This window comes from Xenia sp. Carnegie-2017, unplaced genomic scaffold, assembly GCF_021976095.1.
Source record: "Xenia sp. Carnegie-2017 unplaced genomic scaffold, XeniaSp_v1 HiC_scaffold_25, whole genome shotgun sequence".
Classification (NCBI taxonomy): Eukaryota; Metazoa; Cnidaria; class Anthozoa; order Malacalcyonacea; family Xeniidae; genus Xenia; species Xenia sp. Carnegie-2017.
In genome coordinates this window covers 5,241,588-5,254,641 of record NW_025813488.1, presented here as the reverse complement: position 1 = coordinate 5,254,641, position 13,054 = coordinate 5,241,588, and the positions used below count along the sequence as shown (strand labels likewise).

The window sequence follows — 13,054 nt, the reverse complement described above, 5'->3', positions numbered from 1 at the left end:
TTGGTTTCTATCCAGACCACACGGCACTATATTGCGCTCTCCGGACTCTTGAAACGTCACAATGATCAAAGCAACGAAGATATTGATGAAGAAAAACGAAAACATGACCACAAAACAAACATAAAAAATTGACATGTGAATGTTGTTGTTAAGAATTGGACCCATGTTTAGCTCAGTCGCATCAATCGTGTGATACATGGTTCTATAATAAAACAAAAGAAGTATCAATCGTGTGATACATGGTTCTATAATAAAACAAAAGAAGTATCAATCGTGTGATACATGGTTCTATAATAAAACAAAAGAAGTATCAATCGTGTGATACATGGTTCTATAATAAAACAAAAGAAGTATCAGTGGTGTGATACATGGTTCTTTAATAAAACAAAAGAAGTCGATTTTAGATTGAATAAATAATCATTGTTGCACACGTTCCTATATCGTTAAGACTTACGCTGGCCAACCTTCGCCAGTCAATGATGAAAACAACGTCAACATTGCATGAGGAAGAGAGTCAAAATTGAAGACACGATTCTTCCATTCACGAGTCTCAACCTAAATTGTATAGTCACGATTGAATAAAGGCAAGTGTGAACATGGATAGAAATGGGAGAAATGAAGAGAACTCACGCGATACGATACAAAGTTTTCATGTTGAACCGGTCGATAATAACTGAAGAATTTGCCTCTGAATGAAAAAAGTTTTCTTCTTGTTTGCATCATAATGTATCTATCTTTTATGACTAAAGTGCTCGATGTATTACAATATTACTAAATGGTAAGAAAATACACACAAAAGTTGAACATACTTGCACGTATCTTTTGTTCTCTTTGATGGATCAGTACAATAAAACAATTTACCCTTGAAAAAAAAATATATAAAGAAAATCTTATGGAAGGTTTCTACGTTTAAAAAGAGCAATGGCTCCACAATTTTTTGTAGACTCAAAAGCATTGAAAAGTTGTAATTATGCACTACAGGGTTCAAAAAATGTGTCATCTTCAATGTTGTCGACTAAAAATCGCTGCAAACAACTGCGTTGTTTTTTTTTTGAACGACAATCCTGCGATATAGTTATTGGACACAGATAATGCTGATCTCTACGGTATTCGTCTTAACTGGAGTCATGTTGACAACCTTACACAGTGTTTCTCAAGCGGACTTTGTAAGATTTTCTCATAAACGTTTACAATCGTTCGATTCGTACTAAAGTATATAAAACAGTCAAGATATTCTTACCTGAAACAGCTGAACTCCAATGACAGCAAAGATAAATAGGAAAAGCAACGTGATCAAAATAATGTTGATGACGTTCTTTAAAGAGTACACCATACATTGAAACACGGTCTGATAAAGATATTGTGTGATATATATTAAAGAAAAGAAACGAGAGATCTGTCCTTTGAGAAAGTTGAAGAATATAAATTATGCCTACCATCAAGTTTTGTTAAAAAGTTGACTAGTTGTATAAGAATGAGAAGCTCCAGACATTGAAGAACCTACCTTCAATTTTGTGGACTTGTTTATGGCTTTAATGGGACGAAGAACTCGGAGAACACGAAGTAATTTTAAAATGTCCTTGCCACTCGGAATTATTTCTGAACTTGATGATCTAAACAGAGTGTAAAGCGTTTATTTGACAAGAAAAAACTAGCTACTAAAAAGTTATATGGTAAAGTACGAGGAGCTATCTGAATTTACATTGATTATGATTTTTACCTTAACACCAAAGTGGCGATGTTAGCACAAACGACAACAGTATCTATAACGTTCCAAGGATCCCGAAAATACGATCCTTTATGAAGAAAGGCACCGACATCTATGATCTTTATAAATGAACAAAGTAAATCGTTGAACTAAAACATAGTAACTGCCTAATTAAAAATGGTTATATAGATCTTTTTGAAATTACATTGCCAATTGACTGTGAAACGTTAAAGTTTGAAAGTACTAAATTTATTCTACATTCAGCATTATGGGTGTTTTAAGGTTTGTACTGAGCATCATGGGTGTTTCAAGGTTTATATTGAGCATCATGGGTGTTTTAAGGTTTATATTGAGCATTATGGGTGTTTTAAGGTTTATATTGAGCATCATGAGTGTTTTAAGATTTATATTGAGCATTATGGGGGTTTCAAGGGATGTTTTAAGGTTTATATTAAGCATTATGTGGGTTTCAAGGTTTATATTGAGCATTATGGCTGTTTCAAGCAACTGGCGAAGATTTTTTGGTAATGAATGAAAAGATAAAACCTTTAAAGACAAACCTTGATGATCACTTCAAAAGCAAACACGATCGTGAAAAACCAATCAAACCACGACAAAACCTGTATTTATGACATATACAATTGTACAATCAATCACATAATTAAAATGCACATGATTAATTATTTTGATAGTGTACAGATTAAAAAGAGAAGGTAAAAAGCAAACAAGCAATATCAATCAACATACATCTAAGGACAAAAATTAGCGTGTTTAATTGCCTAAAATAACACAAAAAAGCTTTGTAAAGTTAAGTAAACATAAAAACTAACACTCTTACCTTGTTTCTGCTAGATTCATGGTAAGGTTTTACAGGATCTTCAATGGCTAATGACAAACTACTGATGGCGATCAACACAAGAATGAAATTATCAAAATGTTGAAGGTTTACAATCCAATGACAAAACTTTCGAAGACTAAAAAGAAAATTGCAATAGCATTACACATTTCTATCATAAAAATTTTACTTAAAATGCACGTACTTTCTGCTTATAACATGGATAACTTTTTAAAGAAAATTTTCTAGTAATAATAAGGTTCAATAAATTTTGCTTAAACTAGATGACAGCTACACAACAATATAATTATCGAAAACGTAAGGGCAGGGAGTGGGAAAGAGACACCTACATGTACCATTGTTGTAACAATCATTGTCCATTGTTTCTTTACTTATAAATTATCACTTACGGATTTTCAGGAGAGAGTATAACAAGAGAATTTTTTCGAATGATGGGAACTTTCCTGCGAAATAAACGACGACCGATAATCTTCTCAGGATGCCGAAGAGACTTTGACAAACCATGTTGATTTATGCCTTCTTCTTAAAAAACAAAAAAAACAAAATATAAAATATCATTGTATGGAAACAAAAAAATAAATATTTCCAAAAAATTTCAAAAATTTTAATACTTACCGATAAATCTGTTTTCTACTTTATTCACAGCAACCGACCCTTCGTTTATCTCCAATTGTCTCTGTTGCACATCTTTGTCCTTTATTTGTTGAAAAATGTCAGCAAAACTAACTTTTGGTGTCATATCATTATTGCCTTCACTTTGAACATTTTCTCTGTTCCCATCTGTGATCTCATACATCCCTGAAAGTACTCTATTCTCGGATATGCCTTCGAGTTGTATTGCCACCTCATCAAGCGATGTCTCTTGTGTTGGCGATTCTTGTGGTACAGGCTCCTGTGTGACATTAAAAAGAGAAATTTTCACTCAGTAAACCTGATATTCTTATCAGTAAACCGGATAATCTTCTCAATGAACCGGATAGTTCCCTCTATGAACAGGATGATCCTCAAAATTTCTGTTATCATATACTGTGAACATAAGCATCCCTACCTCAATTGAATTCCCATTTCCTTTTCGCTGTTGATCAGACGGCCTTGTAAAAAGAAAGATGAGGAATAAATAAATGAATTGTTCACAGTTTCGTAGACATTTTGGTGTAAAAGAATTTCGACATGACATCATCTTGCTCCATGTCCGCATCGAAATTTCATCAAAAACTAACCTAGAGCTTCGAAAATTCGAAAGATTTTTGAAAGTAAGAACGACGGGTAATTGCTTTTTCGCCTTCATCCATCCCCGTTGCCGCTTCTCTTTGATGCGTTTCTTTGCCAGCTCACGAGCTTTCTGTTCTCGCTCTTCGTCTCTAGTAAGTGCTTGTGCTGTAGCAAGGTTATCCACTGCTATTGCAAGAAACACATTGAGTAGTGTGTCTTCAGGGAAAAGTTAAGAAAAAAGTCGAGACCAGAGTTTGAAGGTGCTATGTTTATAACAAAAAAATATACCACAACACCAATATTTTGTGGCTAAATAAACTGAAATCAAAAGTAATGACATTTTGTAAAAAATCCTCGACATACGTGGTATACCAAGGCTAGAGAACGACAGAATACTTTAACCAATAATTTCACAATCATTCAATTATAAATTAGAGAAATATAGTATAATTCTTGCATCCGATATAATACTTTTACTTTAGTTAAATAAAAGCTTTGAAAATAATTTAGGATACAATTTCCTAAGATGACAAGACCAATAAAATACAAAGAGGAAAGCATTCCAGTTATTGTATATGGACCACCACTTGCCATAATCCCCTCGTACATAACTGTGTTCCAATCTTCCCCAGAAAGCATCTATAATTGAAATCAGTCTTCTTGAATAAAAGAATATACATATGTATTAAAATATTAATGTCTTAATAATGTCAAAACCTGAAAAACAGCCAGCATAGCTTGTATGAAATTATCAAAATTTGTCCTTGGAGGATCTTGTTTGTTGTTGAATCTGGAAAGAAATATGAATCATAAAAAAATGGAACTCTGTTTCTACATAACATCAATGTCCATACTTTGCACCAAAAAGTTGCATTCCAAGTAGAGCAAAGATAAAAATGAACAAGAGAAGAAGAAATATAAGACTGAGTATTGAACGAACACTGTTGAGCAACGACGTTACAAGATTTCGCAGCGACTTCCAAAATCTAAAAAAATAATTAATACATGTCTTGTTAGCCTTACGGAAAAATGCATTAGACGGCAGATTTAACATAACGTCTAATTTACGACCAACCAGATTAATTTTTATCTTTACAAACCAAGAATTTTCCGACTACCATATTGTATTAGCATAACATCACCTTGTCATTTTGAAGATCCTTAACAGTCGTAAGCTTCTCAACACACTAATACCAAGACTGACACCTCCGACTTCTTTAATGATCATTTCCACTAGACCACACAAGACCACCTTGAAAAGATTGATTAAACAATATTTGCATACCATATAGATTTGTAGTGCTCCATGCTTTCGTCATTGGCGTCATACATTTTGACACTTACGTCATTGGCGTCATACATTTTGACACTTACGTCATTGGTGTCATACATTTTGACACTTACGTCATTGGCGTCATACATTTTGACACTTACGTCATTGGCGTCATACATTTTGACACTTACGATGAAATCGAACCAATTAAAGGCAGATGAAAAATACGTATGAAGACCCAAACCAAACATCTTAAAAAGCATCTCAGTTATGAATATCACCAAAAAAACAATTTCACACGTATCTAAATTGAACCAAAAATTTGTAAGAAGGATGTAAGTGTGTGATTTGTAGATGTATTTGGACTATTGCGCATACTTTGAAACTCGGTAAGAGCCTCTGACTGCCCATGATGCTCCAGAGCGATTATCAACGTGTTGAGAAACACACACATAACAACAATCCAATAGAAAAGAGTACTACGTACAACTTGACGTACATAAACTCGACATTTCTTGATCTTTTTCTTCAGCTTACGTAACGTTTCTGTACTACATTACATAAAAGGACTCGAAGTTCAATATGAACAAGGAAAAAAGACCAAATGTTTATCTTAAATATGCATGAAATCGTTCGTATGAAAAAGGAAACAAACGAATATTATATCAAACACGAAAACATACTTATTCCATGCACAAATTAAATGATAATAAGTCAACTTTTTAAACTTTTTTTAAACTATTTTTTTGTCACTGAATATACGTAGATGTTTAAATATTATTATATATCAATTCTAGAAAAAAAGTTTCAAATTTATTAATCTTTGGTGTTATTTGTAATTACATGTTTGTAAATGATGATTGTCCAGGTTAATAAAGTCTTGAGAAGGACTGTTTTTGTTGTTGTTGACTGACGTTTCGACAACCTTAGCAGTAGCCACTCTGAAGATGACTACCACTAAGGTTGTCGAAACGTCAGTCAACAACAACAAAAACAGTCCTTCTCAGGACTTTATTAACCTGGACGATCATCATTTACAAACATGTAACGATACTCCCGGGTTCAAACCATTTACGTTATTTGTAATTACCAATAATTCTTACCTGTCTGTCGATGACTGCGCATCTTTTCGACAATTTTTGAGATGATTGAGTAAATCTCTGTTTCCGTCAATGAGATTCATAAAAGACTCCGATAAACTGTGTCGTTTGTGCTGCATTTGCTCCTGAATCCTTCGAGCAGCTAAGTAAGGTACAACAATGAACACGACGGTTTCTCAGGCAGTATTTAAATAATTTTATTTTACCCTGAGCTTGTCTCTCGTCTTCATTTTGCTCTTCTTTAATAATAATTTCCTCTGCAAAAGAAAATTTTCAATTCAATTTTTGTGTTTTGAAAAAACTTTGTAAGCGGAGATTTTAGAGACGAAGAGTTCTTCATTGAATTGGTCGCACAAATTGTACAATGCGATGGACAGCCAACTTCAATGGCTTTAATAGTTTAATTTGTACAACCAGACACTAGCATGAATATCAGTGACAAAGTCAGCCTGATCTTTTACTCCTACCAAGTACCATGCAAATTTTACGGAAAAATTGTTCATTTCTAAAGAAAATTTAACATAAAAATTTTTGTAATAAAGATTTTTGACTCTGAAGATGACTACCGCTAAGGTTGTCGAAACGTCAGTCAACAACAACAAAAACAGTCCTTCTCAGGACTATACCAACCTGGACGATCTACATTTACAAACATGTAATAAAAACTTTTGCATTGTACGAGTAAAGAAGCGGCTGGCTTTGCAACTAATGAATAAGTAATAAGTCAAAATCTGTGTACACGCAAATCACAGTAATGGCTATTTTGGTATTAATTTCATAAATGCACTGTGCAATTGACAAGCAACAATACCAGCTTTCATGATCCATTCTGTATAACCAGAGACGAGTCGCTCCATTTGCTGCTGCCGACGAAATTTAAAGAATGAGCGACGATTTTCTACTCTTTCTCGTTCCTTTGCAAACTCACTGCAGAAAAACAAAATCGTAGCTAAGATGAAGTATTAGTAGCTATAATAATCATATAGCTAGGTTGTTACACACCCGCTAAGAACACCAAGTATCAAGTTGAGCATAAAAAATGAGCCAATAATCAGTAAAGATGTATATAAGATAGAGGTTACGATGCCATAATTATATTCTCTGGCATCAAAACTCTAAAGAAATACAAAGCAAAATAGTTAGATAGAACAGTATCATACGATATATTAAGCCGCTCGCCTTTATGCTGAAGTACTGGAGTCATTATGAATATAGTGTTAAACGGAATGGCACATAATATGTATATACAACTATAATTTGAGATATATCTGCAGAGCAAAAGTGCTCGATACTAAAGCAAAAAGTTAGTAGGGCATATTAACAATAGGATTTTTTTAATTATAAGATATATATATACATATATCTATAGATATAGATAAATCGACTTCCACTGTTTTCAACACCCCAATCACTTTAAGGGTAAAATATCACAGTTTTTTCATAATGATGTACCAAAACGCAGAACTATATCATCCCACAACACAATTTTTGGTGATTTATGAAAAATACTAAAAGTAAATACATACAATGTACATGATGTCTGTCCAGCCCTCCATTGTAACACATTGAAATACTGTCAACATTGCCAAGAAAATGTTGTCAAACGAAGTTATGCCATAATTAGGTCCAGACCACTTGGACGTTCTGTAAAGATCTTTACATATTGTCCCGTTGTCACACACTCGTCCACCTTTATCCCCACAAGGCCTACTAGATAGCAGAGAATCGCCGATCTCGCCTAAAACAAAGAATGGAGGAATACACGTTTATAAAAGTAAAGTAAAGAGTACTTCGTATTTTTAATGATCCATCAGGTACGGCAAACATCGTCAGGCAAATAAATTCAGATTTCACAAGGATTAATAAGTGCTTCAATTCTTAAGAGCTATCAAGCTGATAACATCATACCAGTTTCGACAACCCGACAGGTTTTGTGAAAACGACCAACGAGCAATTCTAGACCAATGATGGCATAAATAACTATTATGAACAATATCAAAAATAAAATTTGCATCAATGGCTTCACAGCACGAACGATCGACCTCATTACTACTTGTAAACCTGAAAAAAGAAAACTCATTGTCAATTACTAACACATTTTTTCTCTCAGTTTGTTCTAAGTAGTTTAAAGGCTGTTCTCGTTCTCTGTTGTTCATTCATCACTACCTACACTGACACATGTTATCTTAGTTTGTATTTAGGTAGTGTAAAGACTGTTCTTGTTCTCTGTTGCTCATTCACCACTACCTACACTGACACACGTTATCTTAGTTTATATTTTAGGTAGTGTAAAGACTGTTCTTGTTCTCTGTTGTTCATTCATTACTACCTACACTGACACACGTTATCTTAGTTTATATTTTAGGTAGTTTAAAGACTGTTCTCGTTCTCTCCTGTTCGTTCATTTTCATATATACATTGACAATCGAACACAGGGATGGATTCACGATGTATTTTTTTTCAAATCCAAACTAGATATGTTAACTTGAGTTTGGATTAGATTTCGGTTGCTACTTATTACAATGCATTATAATTTACTAGATTAATTAAAAATGTATAAACATGTTTAAGGTTGACTGAAATAATACATCAAAAACGCAGAAGTTGCGTAAAACTTTGCAGTATTTTGTAATGAAATTGGCAACTCAAATGCACCCCACCTAGCCAGGGCTTTGACAACCTTTGAGAGCCGTACATTCTAGTTTATTTAACACATATTTTGTAAGTTTATACATACTTGGTATACCAGACACCAACTTAAGTGGTCTTAAAACACGTATGGCTCTAAGAGCTTTTATGCCTTCGGAGTTGTCTCGAGTTTCTTGACTCAATTCCGGAATCATCCCGACAAATCTAAAAGAACAATATATTTTGGAATATCTTCTTTTTCTTCATCATGTCATGCTGTCTTGATAAAGATATTCAAAAATAACTTTTTATCTTGTTCATTGTTTGGGTGTAATGCAAGTGTTTGAGGCTTTTTATATGCTAGACATCATAACATCTTCATCATATGTGCTATGATGTTGAAAATCAAATGCATATATATTCTCCACTCCTGTATCTTCATCAGGAATGATATGATAACATGAAGCATTACATGTAAATCCTTCAATATGGCTATGTCAAGTGCTTAACTGAAGCGTTCACATGTACGTGACCAAGTACATCTTTATAAAAAGTCTTTAAAATGAAGATTCGATTACATACCCGACTACAACGACAACAAAATCCAAAATATTCCATCCGTTTCTAAGATAGGATTCAGGATGAAATATAAACCCCATAGCTAGGATTTTTACGATCGCTTCAAAACCGTAAATGGCGACAAAGTAATATTCGCTTTCCTCCTTAAAATGAAAAAGTACGAAATTGTAAGTGGAACATATGATCTACCAGCGTAAGGAATGCTAACCATCTTAAAGTGGAACATATGATCTACCAGCGTAAGGAATGCTTACCATCTTAAAGTGGAACATATGATTTACCAGCGTAAGGAATGCTAACCATCTTAAAGTGGAACATATGATCTACCAGCGTAAGGAATGCTTACCATCTTAAAGTGGAACATATGATTTACCAGCGTAAGGAATGCTAACCATCTTAAAGTGGAACATATGATTTACCAGCGTAAGGAATGCTTACTATCTTAAAGTGGAACATATGATTTACCAGCGTAAGGAATGCTAACCATCTTAAAGTGGAACATATGATTTACCAGCGTAAGGAATGCTTACCACCTTAAAGTGGAACATATGATTTACCAGCGTAAGGAATGCTAACCATCTTAAAGTGGAACATATGATTTACCAGCGTAAGGAATGCTTACCATCTTAAAGTGGAACATATGATTTACCAGCGTAAGGAATGCTAACCATCTTAAAGTGGAACATATGATTTACCAGCGTAAGGAATGCTAACCATCTTAAAGTGGAACATATGATTTACCAGCGTAAGGAATGCTTACCATCTTAAAGTGGAACATATGATTTACCAGCGTAAGGAATGCTAACCATCTTAAAGTGGAACATATGATCTACCAGCGTAAGGAATGCTTACCATCTTAAAGTGGAACATATGATCTACCAGCGTAAGGGATAACCCACCATCTTAAAGTGGAACATATGATTTACCAGCGTAAGGGATGAGAAACCATCTTAACTTTCTCTCCCAAACGAGAACAATGCACACAATTTACAATAACATCCAGACGCTACACACACAGGTAAATTCAGAAATAAGAAATTTGCTACCTACTAAACTCAAATAAGGAGAGATAATGCCGTAGAAACATGGAAATGAGAAGTTGAGCAGGAGCCCAAGGCAAAAGCTTAAAAAAGCTTTTCTTCATGTTTGAGCAATAATGAATGCATGTTTGCTGTTTTCAAATGGACAAACCCATCGATGTATTTTGATTGAAAACTCACCAATTGTCTGTTCAAATCTGTAGAATCTCCAGCAGGATGAGGAGAGTCTAATGACAAAACTACACAGTTGGCTGCAATTGTTAGTAAGATAAAATATTCGAAAAGTCTGGAAAAGCTCGGGTTAAGGAAATTACGGTTTCTACCATTGTATTGAATGTTTGTTTAAAACTGATGATGATGTAGACATACATAACTATGCAGACATATATAACTATGATATTCTCTATAACTCTGAAGACATATATAACTATGACATATATAGACATATATAACTATGATATTCTCTATAACTATGAAGACATATATAACTATTATATATATAGACATATATAACTATTATATATATAGACATATATAACTATGATATTCTCTATAACTATGAAGACTTATATAACTATGATATATATAGACATATATAACTATGATAGTCTACTATGGCAAACAGTAGACTACGTGACAATACAGTAAGAACTAAGTCCATGACATAAACAAATCATGTTTTGTACATTTTTTTCTTCAAACGTGGAAATATTACAAACAAAGATGTTACGTTTATAAAATATTCTGACAACATGAAACGCATTCTAAATAACAAGTAGTTAAACTTTCAAGTGAAAACAGATAATTTTTTCATGTTCTTCATGCTAATTCACAGTTCTTTTAAAGACAGGTGCAAGTTATCTCATTTTAATTTGATATTATTATACATATTCCAGAAGCAATTTGATTATTCTATCTTGAACAGTTAACCCAAGTAAATTAAAAACTACAAAAAAATGATAAAGTGAATACAGGCAGTAAAAGAACATAAACATGTCGTGGTTGACAAGGAAAAACATTGCTAAAATATTTCTATATCTTTACCGCAACGTGCCACTAAATTTACTACAAAAAATGAAGACTTAACGATAGTACTAATGGCAGTTACACAAAAGCTACAAAAAAACACATTGGCAAACGAGTAAAAATATGTAAAACGTGATCAGTAACAAAGGATTTTAGAGTACACAGCGTCACAAATTTAGACAAAACACATTCTTCTTTAGTGTTTTGACGGTAGCCGTGTTATAAGTTGCTAAGCAATCAAACTACGATAAGAAAATGAAGGCATTCTTTAACAAATATCGATAACTTTCAGCGTATACGCGTTCCTTCAATGCTAATTATACTAACGATTCACCGACCTATTCGTACACAAAAAATAATTATTCTAGTAGTTATAACAAGTTGTGGGCACATTTAAAATGAATTGGAAAAGTTTTTTGTCAAAAGTTAGTTATGCCTTTACATGACCGTCAAGAAAATTAAGAGGACAGAGTTTCAACGAGAGAAAATAGTCTAAACCTTTAATTATATTAACCCCCCTCCCAAAGAAAAAATTAAACAATTTTTGAAAAAGATCAAACAAAAACATTTACGAAACATGCTTTTGATTTTATCTCTGAGGAATTTTGAATTGTAAATTTTATAACGACATAAAGTCATCAATCCTTGAAATGACAAATGAAAAACCCTCCCGCAAGGCGCTCACACAAAACACGTAAAAAACCGTACAAATGAGTGGCTAAAGCCGCACAAACTTAATGAATGGCTAAATACAGCTTGCACTGTAAAATTCATCTCATATAGCAAATTTGATAATTTATACTGTACCATCAAGGTAGCTACACTGTCTAGTAAAATCTATTTTACATAGCTGTCATGAAGATCATGTATTCATTGACAAGATGACTTGACATAATTTATTTATATTATCTATATGACTATATGTCTATTGATAGTAGCATTAAAACAAAACATTTTGAAACGAGCTTGCCGTCATTTTGCGTTGTCGATTTTTCAAAATTACAGTTAATGTCATATATATGTAACTATACTCTTTACTTGGGTCAAATCAATATATACACAAGCAACACTGCAATACATTATTGTGTGGCTTTCGGATGTGACAAAAAAAAGAAAAGAGAAAAAAATTAGAAACTTTGCATGGCAAAATAAAGTAAATATGATTTTCACGCTTTCGTTTACGAAAGCTACTATACGTAATACAAATATACAAAAATGATCAAGATAACAATGGATGAGGACATAAAAACATAAAAACTATAGAACGTTTAACAAATAAACACATAAATTCACATGAAAATATATATATATATATGTATAGATATAATAGTAAGATGAACTTATCATGTTAAAAAGGATACTTTGAATTGACGAGACGCAGGGAATATTTACGTAAAGGATGATTGATCGACAAACAGAGGAGTGAATAAGTTTCCTTTTTCGACTCTACGAAATGATTTTCCCCACGAAGCGAGAATCCAGCCCATCTTCGAGCCAAAGTTTCGCTCGCAGATGATCGATTTGAAGAGTCCTCAACAGATCGTTGTTTTTTCACCATATTTTGCATTCAAATCAAATCACAATTCCACTTGTCATATATGATGAGATGAATATACCAGTTTCAGGTTTACG

The 13,054-nt window shown here is 33.2% G+C and overlaps 2 protein-coding genes across 6 annotated transcripts in view; one reads left to right on the top strand and one right to left on the bottom strand.

Annotated features, from left to right (window-relative positions):
- Window positions 1-3,048, top strand: part of LOC124452955 (beta-1,4-glucuronyltransferase 1-like) — a 9,706-nt gene extending 6,658 nt beyond the window's left edge. The window contains exon 7 of the mRNA XM_047003624.1: window positions 2,964-3,048. Within this exon, the coding sequence (XP_046859580.1) occupies window positions 2,964-2,975 (12 nt within the window). The 3' untranslated portion in view covers window positions 2,976-3,048. The remainder of the gene's footprint in view (window positions 1-2,963) is intronic.
- The window catches only part of LOC124452949 (voltage-dependent calcium channel type A subunit alpha-1-like), a 17,508-nt gene extending 4,454 nt beyond the window's left edge, over window positions 1-13,054 (bottom strand). For 4 of the 5 annotated variants that reach the window (XR_006950912.1, XR_006950914.1, XR_006950915.1 and 1 more), the window contains exons 1-29: window positions 12,784-13,054; window positions 10,577-10,682; window positions 9,360-9,499; window positions 8,887-9,002; window positions 8,058-8,210; window positions 7,676-7,887; window positions 7,152-7,264; window positions 6,961-7,076; window positions 6,356-6,406; window positions 6,153-6,291; window positions 5,428-5,600; window positions 5,241-5,353; window positions 4,919-5,028; window positions 4,631-4,762; window positions 4,494-4,566; window positions 4,292-4,415; window positions 3,785-3,992; window positions 3,613-3,655; window positions 3,180-3,456; window positions 2,954-3,086; window positions 2,547-2,682; window positions 2,269-2,328; window positions 1,721-1,827; window positions 1,505-1,613; window positions 1,241-1,348; window positions 810-862; window positions 631-688; window positions 455-555; window positions 1-202 (exon numbers count right to left, since the gene is read on the bottom strand). Coding sequence is in view for 1 of the 5 variants with exons in the window: in XM_047003612.1 (XP_046859568.1) it covers window positions 1-202; window positions 455-555; window positions 631-688; window positions 810-862; window positions 1,241-1,348; window positions 1,505-1,613; window positions 1,721-1,827; window positions 2,269-2,328; window positions 2,547-2,682; window positions 2,954-3,086; window positions 3,180-3,456; window positions 3,613-3,655; window positions 3,785-3,992; window positions 4,292-4,415; window positions 4,494-4,566; window positions 4,631-4,762; window positions 4,919-5,028; window positions 5,241-5,353; window positions 5,428-5,600; window positions 6,153-6,291; window positions 6,356-6,406; window positions 6,961-7,076; window positions 7,152-7,264; window positions 7,676-7,887; window positions 8,058-8,210; window positions 8,887-9,002; window positions 9,360-9,499; window positions 10,577-10,682; window positions 12,784-12,989 (3,672 nt within the window). In the remaining 4 variants the exon portion in view is untranslated. The remainder of the gene's footprint in view (window positions 203-454; window positions 556-630; window positions 689-809; window positions 863-1,240; window positions 1,349-1,504; window positions 1,614-1,720; window positions 1,828-2,268; window positions 2,329-2,546; window positions 2,683-2,953; window positions 3,087-3,179; window positions 3,457-3,612; window positions 3,656-3,784; window positions 3,993-4,291; window positions 4,416-4,493; window positions 4,567-4,630; window positions 4,763-4,918; window positions 5,029-5,240; window positions 5,354-5,427; window positions 5,601-6,152; window positions 6,292-6,355; window positions 6,407-6,960; window positions 7,077-7,151; window positions 7,265-7,675; window positions 7,888-8,057; window positions 8,211-8,886; window positions 9,003-9,359; window positions 9,500-10,576; window positions 10,683-12,783) is intronic. The other variant, XR_006950913.1, reaches the window with a different exon arrangement.